Source organism: Clinocottus analis, unplaced genomic scaffold, assembly GCF_023055335.1.
Source record: "Clinocottus analis isolate CAN_PGR_092001 unplaced genomic scaffold, fCliAna1.0.p SCAF_110, whole genome shotgun sequence".
Lineage (NCBI taxonomy): Eukaryota > Metazoa > Chordata > Actinopteri > Perciformes > Cottidae > Clinocottus > Clinocottus analis.
This window is the reverse complement of record NW_027175833.1, coordinates 1-27,427: the sequence shown is the minus strand read 5'-3', so window position 1 is coordinate 27,427 and position 27,427 is coordinate 1. Positions and strand designations below refer to the sequence as shown.

Genomic DNA, 27,427 nt, shown 5'->3' with positions numbered 1-27,427 from the left:
GCGTTCACAACGTAAAGACGCAAGCGTTCACAACGTAAAGACGCAAGCGTTCACAACGTAAAGACGCAAGCGTTCACAACGTAAAGACGCAAGCGTTCACAACGTAAAGAAGTAAGCGTTCACAAGGCACGTAAAGACGCAAGCGTTCACAAGGCACGTAAAGACGCAAGCGTTCACAAGGCACGTAAAGACGCAAGCGTTCACAACGTAAAGACGTAAGCGTTCACAACGTAAAGACGTAAGCGTTCACAACGTAAAGACGTAAGCGTTCACAAGGCACGTAAAGACGTAAGCGTTCACAACGTAAAGAAGTAAGCGTTCACAACGTAAAGAAGTAAGCGTTCACAACGTAAAGAAGTAAGCGTTCACAACGTAAAGAAGTAAGCGTTCACAACGTAAAGAAGTAAGCGTTCACAACGCAAAGACGTAAGCGTTCACAACGTAAAGAAGTAAGCGTTCGCAACGTAAAGAAGTAAGCGTTCACAACGTAAAGACGTAAGCGTTCACAACGTAAAGAAGTAAGCGTTCGCAACGTAAAGACGTAAGCGTTCACAACACAAAGACGTAAGCGTTCACAACGTAAAGAAGTAAGCGTTCACAACGTAAAGAAGTAAGCATTCACAACGTAAAGAAGTAAGCATTCACAACGTAAAGATGTAAGGCACCAAAAGGTCCAAAAATAAATCCACTCAACGCCTCAAAACCGTCAGACGGAAGAAGAACGATTGATTTTTTTCTGAACGACGTCACATTCTACTTTTGGACATTTTGAAGCCTCGAGTTCGACATCTCGTCCGCCGCCATCTTGATTCTCAGTGACACAAGAGGATGGATCCACTGTCTGAAGGTTTTAAAGTGTTCACTCACAACATTTTCCACCGGCCTCCAACGCCTCTCACCGCTAATCGTTAGTTTGCCTGAACCTCTCGTCCATCACGACGACGCGTGATCGGCTTCTTTGTAACTCCATCAACGTTACAGGATGACCTTCTTCTTCCAGGCTCACACCTCCGGCGCCGGCAACTTGCCGCTCCAACGACGAATCGAAACATTTCCTCAGGAAAGGGAAGTGAGCGCGACCGCTGGGATCGGATAATCGCGGGCGGACGTATGAACGTTAGCTTAAAGCTAAAAGAAAACACGACGCGTGACCCGAGCCGTGTTTAATTTGTAACTCCTCCTGAGACGTGCTGTACAATAATTGCTCTGATCCGCAGGCGGTTTTGGCTACTTTTTTTTTTTTCCTGGATCAGATAACACAGTGCAAGGTCTAATGGAGTTCCCGCCGAGAAAAGAGAAAGAGAGAGAGAGAAAGAGAGAAAGAGAGAGAGAGAAAGAGAGAGAGAGAAAGAGAGAGAGAATTGTGAATGTGTGTGTGGTGAAGGGAAAGCCCTCAATCTTTACCTTATTCACGCTGTGGCTGGCATGCGCCCACACACACGTTCACACTCGTGTTCACTCACACGCTAAGCTTCCGTCACACAACACACACACACACACACACACACACACACACACACACACACATTTACTCTCTCTCCGTTCTAAGCCAATAATACAAAGTGGGAGCATGCGTAAATTCTTGTCGGTGGCAGCAGCTTGTCTCGTGAAGGTCAGAGCACAGTTTCTCGGCGCGCCTGCCGGTTGACAGATCCCCGCTTCCTCCACCTGCATCTGTGCACCGCCCGCTTCCCCCCTCCCTCCACCTCCCTCCCTCCCCTCTCCCCCACCCGCTTCCCCCTCGCTTCACACTTTCATGTCCTGCTTCACGGTTTTTCATTCATTCTGCTCGCCGCTTCCCCTTTCATTCATTCATCTCCCAAAATGTCCTCCCTGCATTTAACTTCTCCTCCGTCCTCTTGTGCTATTCTTCCCTCCTTTTTTTCCTCCTTTCTTTGAACCAGAACTCCTTTTGCTTTTTTTTTCTAGTTTTCTTCTTCTTCTTCTTCTTCCTCCCCGGCCTGTGCGAGTCTCACCTCTGTCTCCTCTCTCTGCTTTTTACTGCTTCTCTTTGATCTGCAGCCAAACTTCTCCTCACTGTCTGGGCGCTCTCCTTGTAGATAAGGTCTGTGATTCTCTCCGTCTTCCTCTCTCTCGCTCCGTCGCTCTCCTCCCTCTTGTGTCACGAGCTTCCTATTGAAGACCCGGAGACAGCCAAAGTTTACCTTTCATGATACAAAAAAACGGAGTCCACGAATGTAAATGTTCTTCTTCCACTAATCCCACTGCTGTCCCGTCTCGCTCTAAACCACAACCCAGTGTATGCGTGTGTGTGTGTGTGTGTGTGATCTGAGGATGCTCTGTGTGTGTGTGTGTGTGTCTATCAGACGCAGAGCTAATTGAGGTCATTGGTGGCGCTCATGCTGAAGCAGAGAGGAAAAAAGAAAAGCCCACAGCTTTGAACCTTCTCTCTGCTCTGCACACTGCCAACAACTCCCTCCTCTCTCATCACACACTAATAACACACACACACACACACACACACACGTTTAATTTGCGACCAAACAGAAGCTTTTAATCCTGGGATTTTCACGAAGCCGTGCACACGTGTGTGTGTGTGTGTCGTGCGCGTGTGTGTGCGTCCGTCTTTGTAAATGAATCTGAAGCGTCTGTGAGGTACTCCTATGAGGTATGGTCTAGAAATGAAAATAAATCAGAGAATGCTTCGTCCTCTTATAACCCGAGGGTGTTTTTGTCCTTCTGCTGCTGTCAATAACCACACACACACACACACACACACACACACACACACACACAAACCTCTCCAACCTCTCCACGGTGCTCCAGGGACAGCTGATGGGGACTGATAACTTACTGAGATGGAAGAATAAACCAAAACGGTCAGTGTTCATTTGAAGACCAGAGCTTCCATTTAACCCAAATAGATCAGAAACCTCCCAGGACAATTATCCTATAAGTGAAGCAACATGTCGGCGACACACACACACACACACACTCAAGAGCCTTGTCCACGTTTCGCAGACAAATACGATTCCAGGTGGTTTTTTGTGCCGGAGCCGCAGGAGATTTCAGTGAAAGTCTAAAAGCAGTGGAGTGAAATACCTGAATTGAACCAAAGCCCCCCTGGGTGCTGGTCCCATGTCACCCCATTAACTTGTTTACCTCTCAAAGTTACAGCCCGCCTTCCAGATACTTGGTCAAGAGACACATCCGGAGCAGGTTAATGTATTTTTGGTTTGTTTTCCCTCTCTCGACGCGACATGAAGGCATCGCGGCGTCCGGTTCCCTTTTTTTACTCCCGTTTTTTTTTTTTTATTGGTTGCATTTCATCTTTTTTCTACCGTGGTTCTTTCCAGCATTTGTCAACCTTGCACAACCTGCTTTGGCGGTCTCGTGTTTAATAATGGAGTTGCAGCACAGCGGCTCAATTCATCCAACGATGACCCAGAAACTTACAGTGAACCGATGCAGACGTCTGGATGCGACGGCAAGTTTCTGCAAAGTAATCTATATCTTTGCTTCCATTTGTCAGCGCTGTGATTGGATGTTTCTTACGGTAATGCTTCCTGGGACTTGTAGGTGACTTATTTAGGACACGAGCTTGTACCTTTGAGTTTTTAGTCCGCGCTTGAGACAGAGGCAGGAGTCTTTATATAGAAATCCACACCTCTCAATGTCCATGAAATAACCTTTTATTTGGGTAATTCATATCATACATTTGATGTACATCAGCCTTCCCTGCCGGCCTAAACAGAATCAAAGCTATAGCTATTTTATCATTTATTTTATTGTATTTATGTATTTTTTTAATGTATTTTATTTATTCTATCATTTATTTTATTTATTGTATTTATGCATTTTATATTATTTATTTTATTGTATCTATTTATTTTATTTATTTTAAATAGTCATGTTTTTTTATTTTTTATTTCTTTTTTATCTATTTTATAATGTAATTTTTTTATCACAAATACACTACGTGTATTATAATTATTTTTCCCTATTGGCGTATTTTGTCATTGACTGGCACCGCGATCAGCTGTTAAACTAAACAGCTGGCTTAGTGACCATTTCCACAGCCTATGAAGTGCTCTGGGTGCCTTAAAAATAGCTCCTCATTCACAACTCTGTTATGGTCTGGCCAATAAAGATTATCTGAAATTGGAAAACAAAATAAAATACAAATAAAAAAAGATGCACAAGCTTTTATTGGCGAGCTCTGCATCTCCCTCAGGCCCCGCTGCATCATTCCTTATGTACAAGACAATTTAGGTCATCGACTAGGACGCAGGAAATGCACTGTGGGGTCACAAGGTCACGGGAATAGCCACGAGGATCGCGCCAGACACACACACACACACACACACACACAACCATCCATCAAAACATTAATTAGAATCATTCATAATTAAGCTATAAAGTGACAACTCGTGGATATTGATCTCACGGGACGAGTGAGAAACTGTGCACGCATACACAAGCAGCACAAAGACATCACGCTTCCTCTTCTTCTTCTTGGATCAATACCATGACTCGTGTCCAGCTGTGACCACACCGTCACGGTCAAGCACCTGAGAAACAGATGGTCGGCGCTTGTCAGTGGCCCTCATATTCCTCGTATCGTTAGCGTCGCTGTGACACGCTACAGTGAAGCAATAATCAATTTCAAGGCACCGGGCCAGCTGGAAGATGTTTATGATGTATTTTTTTTACTATCACACTGAGGGACAGAATAACGGCCTGCTGGGTATGTTTGTTTCGCGCGCAGTAAAACGGACGTATTGATCCGCCGCTGTGAACTCACTCTGTCAGACAATCAGGAAAGGGAAAAAATAAAACATTCATCCCGATGGATAAAAGTGTCTTCTAATGAGAAACGTGATTCCTTCCCGGTGAATCGAATTTGGGAAATCCTTGCTTGCTTGATAAAAAAAACATATATATATATTTTTTGCTATATCCATATGGACGGATCGAGAGGCGTTTAATGTAAAACGTGTGGAGGTGTACGACACGACCCATCATCGGGAGATTGAGTTGTATGCGTTGAAAAGTTCTCGCTATATTTCATTCATGAGTCTCCGTCCACGCCGGACCGCCATCCACAGCTGGAGTTAAAGGGAATCGATGAGCTCGCCGCGGAAATTCTTACATCAAAGGGCGGACGTTTCTCCAACTGTAAAGATCATTAAGTAGATCTCTGGCTGACGTGTACTTTAACTATTTTTGCAGCGATCCAATTAATTCCTGCAGTTCAGAAATTTTTGCTTTGCTTCATTAACCACGGGCATAAACTTCTACTATTAACCCGAAAACTGAGAAACCAATTTTGTCTCGAGATCTTTGCGTTTTAGCCGTCGTAGGAACCCCAAATTAATTCCAATACTTGTGTTTATTGTATGTATTTGTTCAGCAAAGTCTTGGGAAAAAATTGTATATCTACAAAAAAAAAAAAAAAAAAAAAAAAAAAATCACTTTTGAAAGATATTTTGATCATAACTATGAATATTCAGCATTATATGAGCCAGATTCCCCAAAAATGCCTCTTGGAGCATCAATAAGACACCTTTTGGGAAAGATTAGGACCTAAAGAATCAAAATCTGCAACAAAAATCACAATAAAACAAAGTCTTGGTCTGTGAGGAAGGAGTTTCAGTGAAAAAAAAATTGTCGTTCGGTTCAAAAATGGAAAAAAAAAATATGTATTTTACGCCAAAACATTGTCTGAATGCTGGGACTTTAAATTGGAGCGGGAGGATTCTGCGCACGGTTTCTAAAAAGGGTTAAACCCTCGAGTCCAATGCTGCTCCATAAAGCGGCGCTATATAGATGTTATTTATGCCGACGGTGCTACCAAACAGCATGCAGTGCAGGGACGATTTAGCCTAAGCCTAGCTAACGGGGACAATTTAGCTTCAGCCTAGCTAACGGGGACGATTAAGCTTCCTCCTAGCTAACGGAGGACGTTAGCTCAGCGCTCGTAAACACCTTCGTGATAATCCTTTCCAGAATTAAACTCGAGTCCTTGGATGATTTTACACAGTAAATTATCTGATGATACAAAAGGAACCGCATTTACAAGTGTGCTGTAAACAACTTTTACACCTTTTTAGATCCAATTGTCCTGCAATACTATAATAAAAAAGGATCTATAAATCATCTAAAAGCCATATAATTCTCTTACGACCACTGCGGCGGCGCTTGCTCCTGCTGTGCCTGCCCTTCATTAGATTATTAGGCCCTCTCCTCTCGTCCAAGTAAAATAGAGAACAAAATGATCTCCTAAAATCCCTTTCAGTTCGACATTTCCAGAAATACTCTCGTGTGCTGCCTTGCGGAGAGTCGATTAGCTGAGTTTTACTCTCATGTCTGGACGGTAAATATGAAGCGGCCGGTTACCGCTCTGCACAACGAGTGGAAAACAACTTTTAAAGCTCCGGTGTGTGCGATTTTGTAGCTGAAACCTCTCCTGTGAGTGTAGCTGATGCACAAACGCAAATGATCCTGTCCAAGCAGAAACATGGCAGTGCAGCTCGTATGAAGGCATAAAAAGGCTCATTCTAAAGGAACAAAAAGATAAGCGTTCTTATTTCAGGTTACACTTTAAAGAAAGCTTATAATATATGTAATTTCTGCCACTAAATGCTGAACACTTATTAGAGCTTTATCCAAATCCCATCGACTCGCACTTCTAAATCTCATAAAAAGGAACAAACCGTCACCTTTCTAAAATGTCATTTTTTGACAAACGATTTTGATTTAAATCACCTCGTGGTTGTCAACAGTGTGACTTAGTCTGTTTTATTTATCGTAAAAGTCGGGTTAACAGCCGCTACTACCGTCGGTGGGTGTCCCCCGCTAGCTAGCCAGCTAGCGCAGCTGCTAGTTCTCCGCTAGCTCCCTGCTAGCTCCCCACCAACAGAAGGTAGCGGGATCAGCCTTGGCTCAACGTGCTACTCCGGCAGCAGCAGCTAGCGGGGAGCTAGCAGCAGCGCTAGCTAGCTACAACGGGGACACCCACCGAAGGTAGGAGCGACTTGTAACCCGACTTTTACGGTAGCGTTTTTTGAACCTGAAAAAAATGTACTTAGGCCTTTTTTTTTAAGGTGACGCCGTGACGTCACGTTTTTAAATAAATATTTGGAAAGTACACAATTCTTAAGACATGAATACTGCATTGTTTTACTCATTACATTACAACACAACCAGGTCACAGGCTGTTTATGCACATTCGTAAACATCTCGGTTGTCCCCTCGCATTAAATATGAAAAAGGGATTGAGGCTGAGTTAAGTCAGAGAGAATATTCCTCATGATCATCACTTTGTTAGGTGACAAAAAAGCAGAGATAATGAGGCTTTATGCAGCCATTTAACTGGCTCGCTGGACACCATAGTTTCCCTGTGCGTCTGATGCAAACCACTTCCAACGTTGTGGAATCAAGACAGCCGACTGCGTCTCTAACTTAACTTTCATGCTTATTAACTAAACCCCCGACCGCAAACCAAAACAAAATCAAATCAGTTGTCTCCGAGCAATTAAAAATACACCAAATAAAAGCATTGCATTTGCTCTTAATTGCCGCCGTGCGTGCAGCTAAAAAACACCCTGAGAGATGCGCCCGCCGCGCTGGTCCAAGTGTTGTCGTCGTCCACGTCATCTTGTTACACAATGATTGAATTGTGTTGCGGGCCGAGAGACAGAAAGAAAGAAAGAAACGAGAGCAGACGGAAGTACTTACGACAAAATGAGAGTGAAATAGATTAGAAAGCAGAAGAACTTATTATAGTATAACAAAACAGTGGAATAGGGGAAACTTGGAGTAAGCAGAATTAAAAGTTAAGCAGGGTCTTAAAGCGCAGAACACAATTACAGTAATACGGAGGAGTGCACACAGCAGTGCATTTACCGGCCGTGCTATCGTTTAGCCGCGCGACCGTATCTCGGTGCAGGTGCAGAAGCGTAAAAGTGTAAAAGGACTGACCCCCCGGATGTGGGATGGATTTCTCATACGGAGCTGAGATAAAGCAGATCCCAGGTCTGTCTGAATGCATATGCACAGCAGCACCGCTGACAAAGCACACAGTGTTCCTGCACATGCTGGCGTATAATGAACTCACATACGTGCACACACACGCACACCCCCAAACATGCACGCACTGCATCATATCGGAATGAAAGGATGCGCCCATGGACACACACACACTCACACACACACTCACACAGAGGCATGTACAGGCTAAGCAGCTGATGACCCTCGGCTAGCTTCCCTTATCAGTATAAGCCGGCCCTGGCTTAAGGATAAGCAAAGGGAAACCACTGGAACTGACACTTTGGATAGATTTAGGGAGAGAGAGGAAGCAACAAAAAAAAAAACTGTAATATACAATTTCTGCAACCGTAAATGATTAACTCTGCTATTTCACATCCTATAATATAGTTGCCTCGTAAACACACAGCGTTAAACATTCAGGTTTTTCCCCCAGATGAGTTTTGGCCGCGTGTGCACGGTTTGTGATATTCAAATATGTTGTAAATTGCACCCGCGGGGGCCATGGAGAAGTGTTTCCCCCTCTCTCTCCCTCTCTTACAATGACACTTTTTATTACCACCCACTGAAAAAAGGATGTAGTTGTGGGCTTCTTTCGGCCCCTGAGCTTTTTTTTTTTTTAAATCTTACAGTCGTGTATTAAGTTTCGCCGAAGGCAGATCAGTCGGCGGATTGAATCAGGACGAGTAAAAACTGTCCACGAATTTCTCAGCCACTTAAATCCCACACGGACGCAACTCGCCAAAGCAGCGCCGTCGCTGCAGCAGCCGGTGGTGAACTGGCAAATCCTTCTTCTTCTTCTTCTTCTTCTTCTTCTTCTTCTTCTTCTTCCCTCCCTGCAGCTTAGGGCTGCAGAGCGAGCGTCGCGGCGTGCTACGTGCTACGCCGTCAAACACACACACAAAACGGATGGATGGATGGATGGATGAAGCGGGCCTCTGGGGCGCTCTCCCTTGCAGGTATAGGCGGGTTGCATGCGTGTGTTCATGCGTGTCCTCCTACATGTCCACACTGCACTCATGCGAACACGCGTGCACGCCCACGCGCATTAATATGCATGCACACGCACCCCATCGAAGTGTGTGTGTGTGTGTCTTCTGTGCAGAGACTCCCGGCAGCCTGGCTCGGCGCTGATAAGGACGCGGGTCCTCTCCAGACTTTAAATGCGTCGCAAATTGAAGAGACAATTAGCGCCGTGTTGTTTTACAATCAATAAAGTTGCCCGCGGGCGCAGAGAACCCCTATTGAATTAGCGTGACGCCGGGGGTCAGCCCCGTCGTTGTCACCGCGGCCACTTAAACGAGTGCTTTTGAAGCGGCTTTGCCAAAGAAACAATTGAGGTGTTCCCACTAAATCGTGCATTTATCCCGCAGTAATTTATGTGCTTCCCACACCGGCAGCGTGACGCTTGATTTATCCACCGTGAGCCTGAATATCCAACATTAATCTCCCGTGTTGGACAGTCCCCCTTGTCTCATTAATTGTCAGCAAAGGCCACCCCCCCTCTTACACTTTTTCATAACGAAGGAGCACCAGATTTCACCCCGGCTGCTTCCCGCGTTGGGAAAACAACGGGGCCCATTTGTCATCGGAGTTGGCCTCCATCAGACACCAATCCATCTCCCCTTCCTGAAAACTCCAGGTTGCTCTCTCTACTTCTTCGGGCCCCCAAGCCAGAGGGCCTTTTCCTTCCTTTTGCTCCCTTCCACATTTACTTCATCAGTTTCCTCCGCTTGGCCAAGACCAAGCTGTGAATTACCAAAAGTCCTTGAGAAAAAACCCTGATTCAGACGAGTCGGGCACCTCCTGTTTCCTCCTCGCCATCATCCATTACTCCCCTTTTAAGCACCGCCCCCCTTTCTGCTCTTTTCCTCCCTCATCACCAGTTCCTCTGATACTAAATCACCTCCCAGCATTCATCTCAGGCTGCAGGAGAGCAGGAAGAGAACATCTAAAAGCTTAAAGACAGCCAAAAATATTCTGTAATGCAGTATAATTTTAGAAATATGTCAGCTGCCACCAGCGACGGTGATGCTGGTCCTTCTCCATGTTTTAGAAGATGATCCTTTTACCTGTCACCTGTCCAGGGGTATGATTCTCGCGTCGGGGTGCAAAAGATCCCGGATTCAGATCCCGGACGAGCCCCCCACTTGTCACGCCAAAGACGGGAGACACACACTGGGTTTTAAACAAACACACAAACGTTTAGTAGCCACACAGCACGTTTAAGGTTCGGCCACCTCGAAGCAGTGGAGCAGACGAGCCTCAAATACCCTGCAGGGGACTCTGACCAGGTGATCCCAATCCTGGTGATTAGCACCGCTCTGCACCTGCAAGACACACACACACACACACACACACACACACACACATGCATACAAGCAAACACACACTAAGCCACACCTGCCACAAGCTGGAGGGCCGTCACACCGTTTACGGACACATCAAAGATAGAGGAAGAGTAAATGTCGGGCTTCTCACTCTCTTCGGCCAATCAGGAAGCAGCGTGCTTGTTGTGGCCTGTGATTGGTGGAGCAGGAGGCGGGGAGGCGGGTGGTTTTGGAGGAAGTGACGTTGTGTGTGTGTGTTGGGATGCTACGTGAGCTTGTTAGCTCTTCCGCATGAGCTACCGTTAGCGAAGAGCCCCGTCGCTGCGGACGCTACAATGCATGTTAAATTAAAAGTGTAATTCTATATATTCACCAAATCACTGCAAGTGGAAGTGCTGCATAAATGAGTCACATCTTAAAATACAAGCAGCGAACCAGAGATCCCAAAAGTATGAATCTGTAGTTTTTTGACCTGATGAACACATCAGAGGTCATAAAGGTTCATAAAAACGCTCCTCCGGTGTTTGAGTTCGCCGAGTGTGAATTCAAGATTAGAGCATCAAACACCGACTCTGACGTCTCGTCCGTCCTCCGTATCAAACGGGCCGACGGGGAGCCGGTCGTGCTCCGGTCGGCGTGATCTATTCCAGGAAGTTGGCAGCAGAGTGAAGCGCAGAGAGAGAAAGAGGAAGTGAAGGATCGTAAAGCATCACTCTGTCCGCCGCTGCCTCGACCCTCTGGGGGTTTCCACTCGCTGCTCCTCTCTGCGGGTTGTTTGACGGACAAGCCGCCGGGTGTTACGTAACGGCGTAGTGAAACGCGTCGGATGACTGACAACCTTGCCCGTCATGTGACAAGCGAGGAGGGGGAGGAGGAGGGGTCGGGGGCCATTTTGATATTAAGATCATGGAGACGGCCGCTCCGGCTTTCCACTTGGCGGCCCGGAGCCAGATTGCTTCTTTAGAGGAAGGAATTAAGCCCGACGTCCCTCAACAGGAGACAGAGTTAACAGAAGTGAACAGAATGCAAACAAAACACACACACACACACGCACACACACACACACACACACAGGTGCTGCCGTTCGCACGGAAATGATTGATGAGATGCTCGATCAGGATTTCCTTTGGCTGAATTACTCAGGCCTGTCCTGAAATGACAGTAGAGCGGCGCCTCGCTGCATTGTTTGGTATTCGCCTCCGAGCCCGGTGTATTTCACGTGTGTGTGTGTGTGTGTGTGTGTGTGTGTGTGTGTGTGTGTCTAATCTCCATTTATCCAGGGAAGGTTTGCTCAGCACTCGGCTCTCTCTCTCTCACGCTTCACATTTCCATAGCTAGTTAAAACATTCCCCATCGAGGCGTCTTCAAGAACAATTTCAGTTACAAACTGTCAGACACACGGACGCTTCAGGACGCTGCGATATAGAAGCTGCAGGGAAACGTATGGAAGCCCATTACCGCCCCACAAAATAAATGAATAAATAGTTATGACATAATGAAGTCAAAATTATGAGATAAAGTCTAATTATGAGATAATAAAGTCGAAATTATGAGATACAAATTGATAATTATGAGATAAAGTCATAACTATGAGATAAAAAAGTCCATATTTTTAGATAAAAAAGTAATTATTAGAAGATAAAAAGTCAAAATTTTGAGATATAAAGTCATGGGAAATGTATGGAAGCCCATTCCCGCCAAACAAACAAAAACAAATTAGTTATGACATAATTAGGTCGAAATTATGAGATTCAGTCATAATTATGAGATAAAAAGTCATTATTATGAGATAAAAGTGATAATTATGAGATAAAAAGTCACAATTATGAGAGAAAAGTCATTATTATGAGATAAAAAGTCACAATTATGAGATAAAAAGTCATTATTATGAGATAAAAAGGTCATTATTATGAGATAAAAAGGTCATTATTATGAGATATTAAAGTCAAATAATTGTTCATACATTTGTATCTCATAATTAAGACTTCTTCTTTGTGGCTGCAATGGGCTTCCATAGCAGGAGAGCATCTACTATGTTTAATTTATTTTTTAAACCGTTTTTGCCGGCCCGGGTCTCCCGGCTCGCCTCGCCGTCTCAAAGCGTCCGACTCCCCGAAGTCAAACGCGTCATTATCGAATGTGGTGACATTACGCGACCATGGCGGCCGCTGCGGGACGGGCCTGAGGGGAGCGTGACTCTCCACCGGCTGCAGCCGGCGGGCCGACAAAGCCGGTCTGATCTTAAAGCGTGCGCAGGAAAAAGTCATTAGGATTAAAGGCCCAATCAGATGCTAATCAGCTGATCGCGGAGGTCTTGTTGTGCCCGTTACAGCCGCAAATAAGACGAGGAAGGAGGAGGAAAGTGCGTGCACACACTGTACATGCACACACTGTAAGCGCAGACACACACACAGAGGGGGGGGGGGGGGCAGGTGTACGAGATGCTCGGCCACGGCTGACTGACTGGCTGACTGGCAAGGTCACACAGATTTTGGATGAGTATGCCGGGCATCACTGAACAGGAAGAGGAGGATGCATCCTGCACACACACACACACACACACACACACACACACACAGGCCTGTGGGGATACCTCCCTCTCTCTCTCTTCCTCAGTCTCGCTCACACAGTCACAAACAAGCAAACACACACACACACACACACATAAATGCACAAGGGCAAAGACGCCTCGGTGATTAAATTGGTTTATTTAAGAGGGAGGAGAGCGAGGGGTTGGCAGCCAGGGAGCAAAGGCAGATAGGGGGTAAATACATTTAAATGCATTTCTACGGTGAAAGCACACATATGGAATGGGTTGCAATGCATGTAAGTTGTTAAGCAAAGAAACAGGATGAAAAAAAAGATGGAGGCAGAGGAACATGAGAACGCACCGCGGGAGGGGGGGGGGGCTCGATAAGGAGGCGGCGCGGTAAAGTAAATATTTGCAAGTAATTTACAACATGAACAGCTCAAGCACATTACAGTAACATGCAGCACAAACACACACACACACACACACACTCACACACACACTCGCTCTCTCTCTCTAGCTGGTGGTTAAGACTGAAGCGGTTCCCGGCTGCCTCGTTGACAGGCAGCTAAACCGCATTAGCAGAAACAATGGAGCGCTCAATCTCGTCCACGTTCCCGGGAGAGACCCTGAGCGGGGGAGAGAGAGGGGTGAGGAGGGTGAGGAGGGTGAGGAGGGTGAGGGAGGAAGAGATTCTGCCTAATATACGTCGGGGGGAGGCTGGTGGGCTTTTGGGCCTGACCCCGGTTTTCCAACGCGCTCTTGTCTGTCAGCTGGTAATTGAGGAATGGCAGCGAGCTACAGGCCGGCGCCGGAGCCAGTGGATAAGTAATGATCTTCTCGGGTCGTTGACCCCTCCCCCCCCATACACACACACACACACACACACATCCATTATAGTTAATGTAATGTGAGAAATAAATAATGAAGTTTCACCTATGAGGCGATCCAGGCGGCGGTTCAGCGCTCGTTCTAAAGAAGCGTCTTAAAGGAGGCGGCAGAAGCCAGTTGATTCCCACAGACCGGACACAGCTGCTGGGAGACCAGCAGCCAGGAAGCAGCCAGGAAGCAGCCAGGAAGCAGCCAGGAAGCAGCCAGGAAGCAGCCAGGAAGCAGCCAGGAAGCAGCCAGGAAGCTGTCCGTCAGCCGGACGCTTCACAGCCGCTCGAAGTTCAGAGTTTAACAGCGACCCCGAGCTCCAGCTCCTGGCTGAGAAATGCACTTTGTTTTGGAATAAAAAAAGTAAATAAACTTGTTTTCTCGCAGAATGCCATTTTGTTAAGGAGAGCCAAAACAAGAACAATATAAAATTATACAATGAAAGTTATAATAAATAATGATAAGTAAATACAAATTCATATACATGTACAAATAAATACAAAATAAAATAAATATTTTTAAAAAATAATAAAAATATGACAAAATATAAAAAATATAAAATAAAATATATAAAAAATAAAAAATATATTTGTATACAAAAATATGGAAAAATATGTAAATATGAAAAATGTAATAAATATGAATAATATTAGAAAATATTTTTAAAATATTTTTTTAAATATATAACAAAATATAAAGAAAATATTAATGAAATATCAAGCTTTTTTTAATTATCAAAAAATTTTAAAAAATCACTGCAGCAATTATTTTCAAAATGCTGTACTTGAATATTGATTTTATGAAAAGTGATGAAGACCTCTGTGATGAAGACTAGTTGCTTTTCCGGCTGAACGCAGCTCACAGACGGCCCGTTGTGAGGTCACACACTTTGTGAGCTTCTGTGTTTACCTCTGGACTCAGACGCCTGTATAGACGGCATATTTATTGCGCACAAGACGTCTAACTTTCAGAGTTAACTTTAAATAAGCCTCAGATGACCTCCGCTGAAGTTCCTTCCAAGTTCGTCTGGACTCTGACGCCAAGGTACCGAATATTTATTGTGCACGAGGCGTTGAACTTCCAGAGTTAACTTCTAATAAGCCTCGGATGACCTCCGCTGACGTTGTTTCTCCGGCTCACATGTCCGTCTTTTCCTTCTTGTAAAGCGCTTCCTTCTGCATGTCTTGTATAAAAAGGCATATTACAAAATACGGTGTATTATTATCCTATTTTTCAAAGCACACAGTGGCCGTATAGCACACGTTTGGCTGTCGCTGGGTGCAGGGAATTCAGCGCACGGCGACTTTATCTGCTGCGACTGGAAATGAGATTGATGGGAGCAGCGAGAGGGAACCAAACAGTAAAGGTGTGAGCCATAAAACCAGAGCAATGAGCTGAAAGACACCGGGACACTTCACGGAGCGGGGAAGGGAATTATATATTGTATTCTCCGTGGGTTCACCACCTTCCACATTACATAAATCCCTTGAACCACTGTTAACAGGACAATATTAATTGAAAGAGTGCAAATATTTAAAGGAGACGATCTCGCACGTGTTTACTCTCTGAGATGAGATGTGTAAGAATGAACTAAAGGAGCTAAAAGAGTCTGTGTTGAGCTTAGCTTAGCATCCTGCCCCCTGTATGCCTTGTTTCTGATGGTACGCATGTCTCCTGATTGTCTGCACCTGTGCTGCCTCGTTGTTTCCACCTGTGTCTCGTTACCTTCCCTTGTATTTAAACCCTGTTTGTCTCCTTCCCCTGGTCGAGCCCCTGTGTGTGCCCGCCCCCAGTGTGTGTGTGTGTGTGTGTGTGTGTGCCCGCCCCCAGTGTGTGTGTGCCCGCCCCCAGTGTGTGTGTGTGCCCGCCCCCAGTGTGTGTGTGTGTGTGTGTGTGTGTGTGTGTGTGTGTGCCCGCCCCCAGTGTGTGTGTGTGTGTGCCCGCCCCCTGTGTGTGTGTGTGTGTGTGCCCGCCCCCTGTGTGTGTGTGCCCGCCCCCTGTGTGTGTGTGTGCCCGCCCCCAGTGTGTGTGTGTGTGTGCCCGCCCCCTGTGTGTGTGTGTGTGTGTGCCCGCCCCCTGTGTGTGTGTGCCCGCCCCCTGTGTGTGTGTGCCCGCCCCCTGTGTGTGTATGCGCCCCCTGTGTGTGTGTGTGTTTGCGCCCCCTGTGTGTGTGCCCCCTGTGTGTTTGCCCCCGTGTGTGCCCCCCGCGTGTTTGCCCCCGTGTGTGCCCCTGTGTGTGTCCCCGCGTGTTTGCCCCCGTGTGTGCCCCTGTGTGTGTCCCTGTGTGTTTGCCCCCGTGTGTGCCCCTGTGTGTGTGCCCCTGTGTGTGTGCCCCTGTGTGTTTGCCCCTGTGTGTGCCCCTGTGTGTGTCCCCGCGTGTTTGCCCCCGTGTGTGCCCCTGTGTGTGTCCCTGTGTGTTTGCCCCCGTGTGTGCCCCTGTGTGTGTGCCCCTGTGTGTTTGCCCCTGTGTGTGCCCCCATGTGTGTGTGCCCCGTGTGTTTGCGTGCCCCCTGTTTGTGCCCCTGTGTGTGCCCGTGTGTGTGTGTGTGTGTGTGTGTGTGTGTGTGTGTGTGTGTGTGTGTGTGTCACGAATGAAAAGATCTTCTTTTCATTCGTGGCTTTAAATCAAACATGACCAGGTGTCTCAATAAAGCTTTAGAGACGTGGTTCTTTCTTTTTTCTCTTTTCGGGCGGCACCCCGACGCCGACACGAGGCCGACGCCAGTCTTTTGATGTCTTCATGCATCTTGCACACACGGGCCCCAGTTGAAGTCGGTCCAGTTGCTGCAGAGCCTCTCATGGAGATGATATACAAGTCATGACGCAACTCCCTCTCTTTCTTTCTCTTCCTCTCTTTCTCTCTCTCTCTCTGCCCGACACACTTCAATCTCCCGTATTAGATAAAGCACAGGCCCCGCCACGTAAAGAGCAATAGATTACGCTATTCCTGGTGACAACAGAGGAGAAAGAGGGAGTGAAGGGGGGGATTATAAAGAGAATGAATGATGAGGCTAATTCAAGCAGGAGAGAGAATGAGAGAGGGATGAAGAAAGAGAGAATACGAGGCTTAATGGAAGTAAGTGTGTGTGGTAAGGTGCCAGCTGTCGGGAGTTTTGAAATACGTTTATGGCGGAAAAGAACCCGTTTCAGCGCATGTATTTTGGAAAACAAAACGGCTCTTTTCCTAATCCACTCGTCTCACCCCTGCTACCTGCGTAAATCTCTCCTCAGCAGTAATGAACTCTCAGGATTGCTGAGAGTATATTTACCGTGTTGACAGAGGCTCCTCGGTCCCACAGGAAGCTCAGTGAGTTATGTATCGCCTTTCTTTTTTTCACTCCTCTCCTCCTCCTCCTCTCCCCTTCTGTCTCTCCTCCTCCTCTCACTTAGCCATATGGGGAACGACACATGGATGTCTCATTCTCTCCCACGGTGCAACGGGGCCGCGCGACCGTTGTGTTCCTCGCGGCGGCGCGTAGTTAGCGCGGCCCGCGGTGATGTATTGAGCGTAATGGCCGACAGTGTTTGCGGAGATTAATTGATACTAATGGCTAACGCGGTTAGCGGTGAGTGATGGCTGCTGCGCTGCAGAGACGCTGCAGGGTCGGACTGCAGCAACACACGGGGTGTGTGCGTGTGTGTGTGTGTGTGTGTGTGTGTGTGTGTGTGTGTGTGTGTGCGTGTGTGTTTGTGCGTGTGTGTGTGCATGTGCATGTGCACGTGCGTGTGCGTGTGTGTGTGCCTGCGTCTGTCTGTGTGTGTCTGTGTCTGTGCGTGCATGTGTGTGTGTGTGTATGTGTGTGTGTGAGTGTGTCTGTCTGTCTGTCTGTCTGTGTGTGTGTGTGTCTGTCTGTCTGTCTGTCTGTCTGTCTGTGTCTATGTGTGTGTGTGTGTGTGTGTCTGTGCAAGTGTGTGTGTGCGTGCGTATGTGTCTGTACGTGTGTGTCTGTCTCTGTGTCTGTGTGTGTGTGTGTGTCTGAGTTTGTGGGTGTGTGTCTGTCTGTATTTGTGTGTCTGTTCGTGTTTGTGTGTGTCTGTTTTTGCGTGTGTGTGTCTGTCTGTGTCCGTGTTTGTGTGTGTGTGTGTGTGTTTGTGTGTGTGTCTGTGTTTGTTTGTGTCTGTTTTTGCGTTTGTATGTGTGTGTCTGTGTTTGTATGTGTGTGTCTGTCTGTGTCCATGTTTCTGTGTGTGCGTGTGTGTGTGTTTGTTTGTCAGTGTGTGTGTTAAGATCAAAATATATTTTTTTGACAGATATTCATTTTTTTCCCGAGACTTTGCTGAACAAATACATACAATACACACGAGTACACAGGTACAATACACACAAGTATTACAAGTATTAATTTGGGGTTCCTATGAGGTCTGGAGCCCAAAATGGTTTCCACAGTTTTCAAGGGAAATGTCAGAGAAAACAAACCCTTCAGACGTTCCTCTGACACTCCGTGTTCTTAGTTCAGCCGTGTTCTCTACATCAGCCGGCGAGTACTTTAAAGACGTGCCCGCTGATCTTAATGCGTTTTCTCCCCGAATGACGCGTCGAATAAACACTTTTTTTTTATTCTCTCTCGGCGGCGGGAACCTCATTAGTTCGAGTCGCGTCCCCGTCGCACTGTATCATGAAGGGATCCTCCTCTCCTCGGCGGCCGCCTCGTGTTAATCACAGAATGTGACTTGACAACTATTTGAAAAAGTACCCATCATTCCCCCCGGCGCCCGGATGACTCATCCAGTATGGCTGCCACTCCATCACAGTGGGCTGGCCCCCTCTTCTTCTCCTCCCTCCAACTCGCTTAATCGTCGCTCCTCTTCACCTTTAACTGATCCTGTTGGACACCCCCCTACTACACACACACACACACACACACACACACACACACCTCTATGCCTTGCAGAGACGAAGGGGGCGTGTCATCTCTTTCAGATGTTTGACAGACAGCTCTGACAGGAAGAGGTGGGGCAATCCTCTCCTCTCCCACGCCACAAGGTTTTAAACTTTGCCTCATCACCCACACACACACGCACACACACACACACAAACACACACTCACATAGCTGCTGCCTCCTCTTTCCAACCCCAGGAGGTCTAAAATCCCATCATCCCTCTGTGTCAGCGCTGCTGCTGCCCCCCCCCCCCCCTCTCTCTTTAATTAGCATAATGTTCCCATTCCCTTGCTGCCTCACTCCTCCTGTATCAGACAAACTGCTCTGGGAATCATAGTGGGATCATAGTGGGAACATACTGGGATCGTAGTGGAATCATGGTGGGAACACAGTGGGAACATAGTGGGATCATAGTGTTATGTCACACTCAGTCTAGGTCTTATCACTTTCTCGCTATTAGCTTTGCTTTTCCACCTCTCTCTCTCTCTCTCTCTCTCTCTCTCTCTCTCTCTCTCTCTCTCTCTCTCTCTCTCTCTCTCTCTCTGATTTTACTCCTCGAATCCGTCCGTCTGAGTGTGCAACTTTATTAGGGATGCAAATGAGAAAGGTTGCATGTATATATATACATATATATATATATATATATATATATATATATATATATACATACATATATATATACTAGTTAGTATCAATAAAGTATATTTATACAACTTATATATATTTTATATTTTTATTTGCATATATATATATATATATATATTTATTTTATATATAATTTTTTTCATATATAAAAAGAAAAATATATATTTACATTACATTTACATTATATGGCTGAGTTTTGTGCCTTTTTTAAATTTGCATGTTTATCATTTACTTGGTGGACACTTGGCGCCGCTGCATGCCGACACGAGAACAAACAGCAGCCGCGTCCTCGGTGACCACGGGCACACGGATAATGAACATCCATGCTGGGGTGCCAGCCGGGGCCGGCGTCGGGGCCCTGGGGCCTGACCGTAGCCGCGGCACGAGCTTGTAGATGGTGTGTTAGAGCTTTCTAATTGCCTAAACTCCAGTTAGCGCCCGCAGCGCTGCGTCTAAGCAGCCGACTTGAATACAACTCATCTTCTGTCAAAAGACATAATGAGGCTACGCTGAACTCAGTACACCACCCGCAACGGATCCACAGTACGAGTCACAAGTGATGCTCTTCAGTGGGAGGCTTTCACTGTGAAGCCGCTGCTCACTGTGAAGCCGCTGCAGGAAATACTGAGCGTGTTTTTAACGAGACACACGCGTTGTTACCGCCAATCTGCTAGCTGCAACTTTTGTTTTTTTCAGCTGTCCCGCTGATACATTGCAGTCTTTAGCTTTAGTTTGTTTTCTACTCAGTGCAGCTGCTTGAATAATATACATACATATTAGCCTGTTAAATGACGATAGGTAGGCAAGGTCACATGCTGCGATACACGACTTCATCTGGAAGAAAAGCAGGCACTCCAAGCTACTTGCAAAGACTTATAATTTCTGCTCGATGCATTCAGAGCCATATTGCTTTTTTTGGATGTCCAATTCTCGACTGTCAACATCACTGAAAACACTAGATTACCGTAAAAGTCGGGTTTCAAGCCGCTCGTACCTTCGGTGGGTGTCCCCATTGTAGCAAGCTAGCGCTGCTAGCTACCCACTAGGCGCGTCGGGCGTCGAGCCGGGGCTGGTCCCGCTTCTTCGTCGGTTGTCGGGGAGCTAGCAGGGAGCTAAGGTAGCGCTAGCAGCAGCGCTCAGATCAGGTGCATGTTATGAATATTTAAACATGCTGCTATAACTACTGCTGTAGCTGGCTAGTGCTGCTAGCTCTCCCCTACCGCCCTGCTAGCTCCCCGACAACCCCCGAAGGTAGCGGGACCAGCCCCGGCTCGACGCCCAACGAGGGCAGAAGCAGCAGCAGCAGCAGCTAGCAGGGAGCTAGCTAGCAGCGCTAGCTTGCTACAGCGGGGACACTCAATCGAAGGTCGTAGCGGCTTATAACGCGACTTTTACTGTGCACGCTTTCACAAGTTTGAATGTTCCTAACGCGCACCTGATCTGACTCCCATTTAAATCCCGTTGTCGCTCTCACCAGGCGGCGTAAACGTTGCCTTCATGACCGGGCGAGCACCAGGACACCACGCAGAGCAACGGGCACAACATGAGAGGGAGAACTGGGTCGAGCGGGCCGTCGCAGTCAGCGTGACCTTGTGGAACCGACCGAAGTGTTGCTCTGTCCTCCTCTCAGACGGATCGCTCTGCTGCTGCCACATCACTGCGCTGATGTGAGTGATGGAGGACTCGCTTAACTCCATCCAGCAAGGACAGGACAGAAGGAAACATGATGTCCTGTAACAGCTGAATGTCAACCGTGGACCACTGCGCAATGTCGCCCTCTGTTGAACATTCAGAATATCGAGCAGTAGGCCTCAAAGTAGATTTATTTTCTTTGCAAAGATGACAGATATTTGCAGCCTTTGCATGCAACCATCATAACTCAGTTATGAACAAAACAACCACCTCAATTAACCAGAAAGAGTACAAAACATGCACACACAAAATGGCCAACAATAAACAAACCGTAGCAGTGCAACAAACATCACTAACATCTAACATGTAAGAATTAACCTGACACAAAACAGTTAGAATAAAACATAATGAAAAGCAGCCAACACAGAGATGTAGAGACAATGTAACGCCACCGCAAGTGATGAAGTAAAGTGTATTTATTGTGCACTTGTTTTACAGACAAAGGTCACAAAGTGCTCTACAGGACTCAAAAAAATTATTAAAAAGTCACTATAACAAGGGCCAAAACATTACGAACGCTCAGAAAACTCAAATAAAATAATAAATAAAATATATAAAATAAATAAAATTAAATTAAAATAATAAAATATATAAAATAAATAACATGAATACAATAAATAAATAAAATTAAAATAATAAAATATATAAAATAAATAACATGAATCCAATAAATAAATACAATTAAAATAATAAAATATATAAAATAAATAACATGAATCCAATAAATAAAATAAATAAATAAAAAGCAAAGTAGGCCACTCAGCTCCTCAAACTGGCCAAACACATCAGACTGTGAGTCACATGTCTCTCAGGGTTTATTGTGACAAACAGCAGAAGGCAGAGAGGTTTATCACCTCGTGCACGTGCACGTGCAGTAAGTAAGTCACTTCACTGCATGTCAGCTCTCCAGCGCACGCTGTAACCTCGTGGATGTGTTTGATTTGAGTCGCTGGGTATATGCCGGCTGCACATGCATGAAACCAGGAGCGTCAACGAAAGGAGGCGCAAACTCTTTTTCACCACCCAAATGCCGAATGCTGATATTACCTATGATCCATGATGACCTCGTCCTTCATTCTGCTGCGTTGTTGTGCTTTGTTTTTGAATGTTCCAGTAGGTATTTTGCAGAAAAGATTCATGGAATATAATCTGGCCAGTAGATGGCGGCAGATTTGTGGTTAACGCTCATCACAGTGTTGTGTGTTGTGCACGGGAGGGGCAGTGCACAGCAGGGTTTTTTGGGAGACACAATACAAGTGGGATGTGTTGTTTCTCCCTTTTTACTTTTTTTTTGTTTTGTTTGAATCCAAGCTTCTGATTGGTCGCCACTTTTAGACTCATTTTTTTCCCCCTGACTGAACTTTCCTCTATAAAACGTGCGATGAGGAGAAAGTTTCATTCTTCTGTTCGACTCAATTGATGGACTTACCGCACTGCGAGGGGACAAGTCAACTCTAACACTGGATTAACTTGCGCGCTGGAATATCAGTTGATCCTTTTTTCTATTAACCAACTCTCCAACTGACGTTGCTCAGGTTTTTTTTAACGTTTTTTTTTTCCTACCCCCCCCTTGGGTTCAGAGGTCTTCAGAGTTTGTTATTTTTGGGGGGCGCCATGGCCAACTCGTGCCTTCAACTGAGCGGCTTCCTCGTCAGCTGCGTCGGCTGGCTGGGCATCGTGATCGCCATATCCACCAACGACTGGGTGTACATGTGCAAGTACGGCCTGAACACGTGCAAGAAGATGGACGAGCTGGAAGCCAAGGGACCCTGGGCGGATTGCGTCGTCTCCACGGGACTCTACCACTGCTACGCCCTGACGCAGATCCTGGAACTGCCAGGTACATGCACTGTCGTCGTCTCCTTCAGACACATGCTAAGTTGAGCTTCTTACCCCCGCCTGATGTCATTAGCAAGATGCTATTTCCATCCCTTTTCCGTGAGAAATACCCATAAAGTTTGATGGAATGTTCCCTTTCTCCTGACATCACATTGTGTTTTCATTGCGCGCTTCGCCCGCAGCCTACATCCAGACGACGCGCGCCCTGATGATCACCGGCTCCATCCTCGGCCTCCCCGCCGTGGCCATGGTCCTCATGTCCATGCCCTGCATCAGCTGCGGCAGCGAACCCGAGAGCTCCAAGAACAAGCGCACCATCTTGGGCGGAGTGCTCGTACTCATCGTCGGTAAGAGACCTCGACTTGAAGCTGTTCGCTCAACGCAACTGGAAAAAACTGAATGTCATCGTCCCTTTCCCAACCTTCCTGACCGTGACCTCTCTTAACCCCTCTTCAAAATGCATTCGAGCGGCTGTGAGCGGAGGATGTTGGACGTTATCTTCCTCCCAAAGGGTGCACACACATGCACACACTCCTCTACGTGCCTGTTCCATTGACTCCTTCCCACCAGTTCCCATAACATTCCTCTCCTCCGCCTACTCTCCTCCACACCTTCCCTTTGTCTGCATGGAAACTCACTCCCTGAAATGTTCAGTGTACATGTGCTAATTTTATTTTCCAAAGCACGTGTCCCCTAAAATGTTTTCAACACCTGTCCGTCGTTTGACTTTTCCACTGCCCACGTTTTTCCCCAGCAAAAACTACTCCCAACACGCAGCTCGATTACTTCCATACGACACACTGCACGCCTCGAGTTAGTTATTGTATTGTCTATTTTGGGTTTTGTTTGTGTGTTTGCATGCTTGTCTGCACAGCAGAATACAAATCCACCGGCCACGCTGCCTGCATACTGGCGGTGGAATCGTCCCAGGAGCAATTAGTTGGAGTCCAACTTTAATTATGTTTTGCCAACTGTGTCCTCTGAAGCATCAGCTGGGAGACTCTCAGTCCACACATTATTTGGTTATTGGCCTTTCCAGTGCAGCGTATTCACACACACACTCGCGGTTAAAGGATTTTTTCATGCAGTCGCTCCGTGTTAACCGTGAGTGTACACTGGCACAAACCCAACACACACCAAATGTGTCCATGTCAGCCGTATAGGGATTCCAGTATTTGTATGAGTCTCAGATCTGGCCTCTCCACTCAGGTTCAAGGCAAAGCGTATATAACACCATTAAGTCTGGCTGCTAAATAATATTATTGCACACATTCTTTCTTCCACTGTCATCCGCTGGGGAACAAATCCTAAAAAACACTGTAATAGGTCCACTGACAGCAGCAGACAACCATTCATCTTCCTGTCTGTTGTCTGTTGTCTGTGGCTCTCCTGAGAATGACGACGAGCAGCAACGACAAGATCTATGTGCACCATTTTGCATCCCTCTTTGTTGTGTTGTTTTTTTTAGAGATAACACTGTTTGTTCAGTGTGTGTATGTATAATATTCAGCAACATTATTCAAGTTTTTTACATACAGGTTTCTAATTTAGCGTGTGAGTGCTTTTGTACAGGTGGCTTTCATTTGCACCATTTTGCATCCCCACTTTCATGATGTAATGTGACTTTTAAAGCTCTGTGTCATGGTACACCGCGTTGGTGTGTTTTTATTAATTTATTCGCACCATTTTGCATTCCAAATTTACTTAGTTTTACATCAGTTGTACTGCTTTAATCTACACCATTTTGCATCCCCATTGTTATTAAAGCTAGCCCTGTGTTATGGCACAGAGTTTTTGTGTATATTCCTTAATTTATTTGCACTATTTTGCATTTGAAAATTTAGCTAGTTTTACATCGCTCTTATTGGTTTAATCTACACCATTTTGCATCCCCAGTTGTATTATGTAATATGTCTTTTAAAGCTTTGTGTCATGGTACACCACTTTGGTGTGTTTTTATTAATTTATTCGAACCATTTTGCATTCCAAATTTAGTTAGTGTTACATCAGTTGTGTCATTTTGCATCCCCAGTTTTATTACATATGTCTTTTAAAGCTCTGCATTGTGGTACACTGTTTTAGTGTGTATTTATTTATATATTTGCACCATTGAGTGCATTTCTTTTACATCGCTCTTATTGGTTTAATCTACACCATTTTGCATCCACAGTTGTATTATGTAATGTTGTCTTTTAAAGCTCTGTATCATGGTACAATGTTTTGGTGTGTATTTATTTAGTGCATTCCAAATGTAGTTAGTTTCACATCGCTTGTATTGGTTTCATTTACACCATTTTGCGTCCCCAGTTGTGTTACATACTTGGCCAATAATCTCAATAACTCTCCTGCCGGTTTCTTCCCAGCGTTGTGCGGCATGGTGTCCACGGTCTGGTTCCCGGTCGGCGCTCACCAGGAGCGCGGCCTCATGTCGTTCGGCTTCTCGCTCTACACCGGCTGGCTGGGCAGCATCTTCTCCCTGCTGGGCGGCTGCATCCTCGCCTGCTGCTCCTCGGACTCCTCCTCGTCCCGCCCCTACCAGGAAAACAACCGCTTCTACTACTCCAAGCAGGGAGGCGGCAACCCGCCCGCCGCCGCCTCCACCAACCACGCCAAGAGCGCCCACGTCTGAGCCGCTGGGAACTGAACACTTGTATATAGAGACACACACAGACACACACACACTAGCACACACGTTCAATCACAGGGGAGAGGGAGACACATAAACACATGTTCAAGAAAAATACACAAGTCCTTGAACGAGCACACAAACATACACAAAAGAGACTTTCACACACACACAAACACACAGACTGTTTTTCTTGGAGCTCTTCTTTTTTTTTTTTTTCGCCGCCGATGGATTGTCTCGTTTTTAACTAACTTAATAAAATCATGGAAAGGATTTCCACAAAGCATTTTATGTTGATCCAACTTAAAATACTTGAGTTGGATCAACTTAATTTACTCAGGTTGGTTAAACATATTTCCAACTTAACTTTATCGGGTTAAACTAAACTAATTCTACATTAGTAAAAAGAACAACATTTGTCAATTAAGTTGCGCTAGCAGGGAGCTAGCGCTGCTGCTCGCTCCCTGCTAGCTGCTGCTGCTACTGCCCGTGTCCCCGCTGTAGCTAGCTAGCGCTGCTGCTAGCTCCCCGCTCGCTGCTGCTGCTATTGCCCGCGTCCCACCTGTAGCAAGATAGCGCTGCTGCTAGCTACAGGCTAGCTGCTGCTACCGCCGTCGTCCCCGCTGTCGCAAGCTAGCGCTGCTGCTAGCGCTGCTGCTAGCGCTGCTGCTAGCTCACTCCAGTGTCCTCGCTACCCGAGTCAGCCCGCTACTTTTGGTGGTTGTCAGGGAGCTAGCGGGCAGCTAGCAGGGAGCTAGATGAGAACGAGCAGCAGCGCTAGCTGGCTACAGCGAGGCTTGTAACCCGACTTTCAAACTTCCTCCATCTCTCTTGAACCAACTCAAATAAATGAATTTAATCCAGCACAAGTAAATTTGGTTTGAATAAGACTAATAAATGAAGTTAATTACATTGGATCAACATAATGAACTCGTTGCTTGAAGAAAGCAGTTTAATCGTGTGGAAATCCTTTCCGTGGTTGTACTAAGTTAGTTAAAAGCGTCATTTTTCTTGGTGCGTCAGAGGCTTCCGGCCTCCTGGTGTCGGCTCGGCGTGGACCGGCTGCTGCAGAGGCCGTGTGGCCCGATCCTCTATATAACTTCTATTTTTCTATTCAGATGCTCCTACAGATGAAATCTTATGAGTGCATTTGTTGATAAATCTGTTGTTTTAATCGTATAATACGATGATCAGTTGTTTTGATTAGAGCAGGGTGTGACAGTATTATATTTGGATTCATGTTCATTAACATTGTTTATGTACATTGATTTTTTTTTTATTCCTTGACAGTATTTTGTTCAACTCTCTGGTGCATTTGCCTCCTGAGTGATGGACTTGATTAAAAAAACACAGCCAGTTGTTTTTCCCAGCCACTGCAGGATGATGGGAACATAAATTTAACCGATTTAACCAGCAGCAGTGTGTATTGAAGCCCGAGTGTGTGCACTGACTGGGCAAAACATACAAGAGTACACTACCTTAAGCTTTGGTTCACTTCTCATTCGCATCTAAACCCATTTTATGTGACTAACTTTAAGCAGCTTATCCTGTAACTGTGTAATTATACGTTTCCTTTTAAACATCTTAGTTCTTCCTTTACAACAGTTCTGCAGCTAAAAAAATTATGTTTCTACAAGCGTGCACAGAAAAGAAAGCACACAGATTAGCTTGATTTGTATGTTCAATATCTCAAACGGGCTGTGAACACAGATGGAACATTTCCCACTCGGATCCACACAGAAGCGATATTAGTTGGTTATTTATTGTGTTTCACTGATGTTCGCTGTTGTTTGATTTTTCTGTAATAAAGACAAAAGAATGAAAAGCGCCTTCGCCTCCAGCCGATCTCATCCCACGCCTCACTTTCTTTTGCTCCATCTGGATGTGAGGCTTAAGTTTGATAGAGACAGACACACACATTGTGGATCTGTGTGTGTCTGTGTCTGTGTGTGTGGCTTGTCCCCATGTGTGTGTGTGTGAATATGAAGTGGGAAC

General features: G+C 46.0%; 1 protein-coding gene across 1 annotated transcript; it reads left to right on the top strand.

Annotated features, from left to right (window-relative positions):
* The first annotated feature begins 22,384 nt into the window (after positions 1-22,384).
* cldn11a (claudin 11a) lies at positions 22,385-27,260 on the top strand. The gene is made up of 3 exons (XM_068571726.1): positions 22,385-22,807; positions 22,989-23,153; positions 25,170-27,260. Exons 1-3 carry the CDS (start codon positions 22,582-22,584, stop codon positions 25,433-25,435), a joined length of 657 nt encoding a protein of 218 aa, XP_068427827.1. The 5' UTR covers positions 22,385-22,581; the 3' UTR covers positions 25,436-27,260.
* The last annotated feature ends 167 nt before the right edge of the window (positions 27,261-27,427 follow it).

Excerpts from the sequence above, each read along its gene's own strand:
- cldn11a (XM_068571726.1), top strand. The coding sequence starts at position 22,582 with ATGGCCAACTCGTGCCTTCAACTGAGCGGCTTCCTCGTCAGCTGCGTC. Across the intron at positions 22,808-22,988 it reads GCAGATCCTGGAACTGCCAG|CCTACATCCAGACGACGCGC; the intron begins GTACATGCACTG and ends CTTCGCCCGCAG. Across the intron at positions 23,154-25,169 it reads AGTGCTCGTACTCATCGTCG|CGTTGTGCGGCATGGTGTCC; the intron begins GTAAGAGACCTC and ends GTTTCTTCCCAG.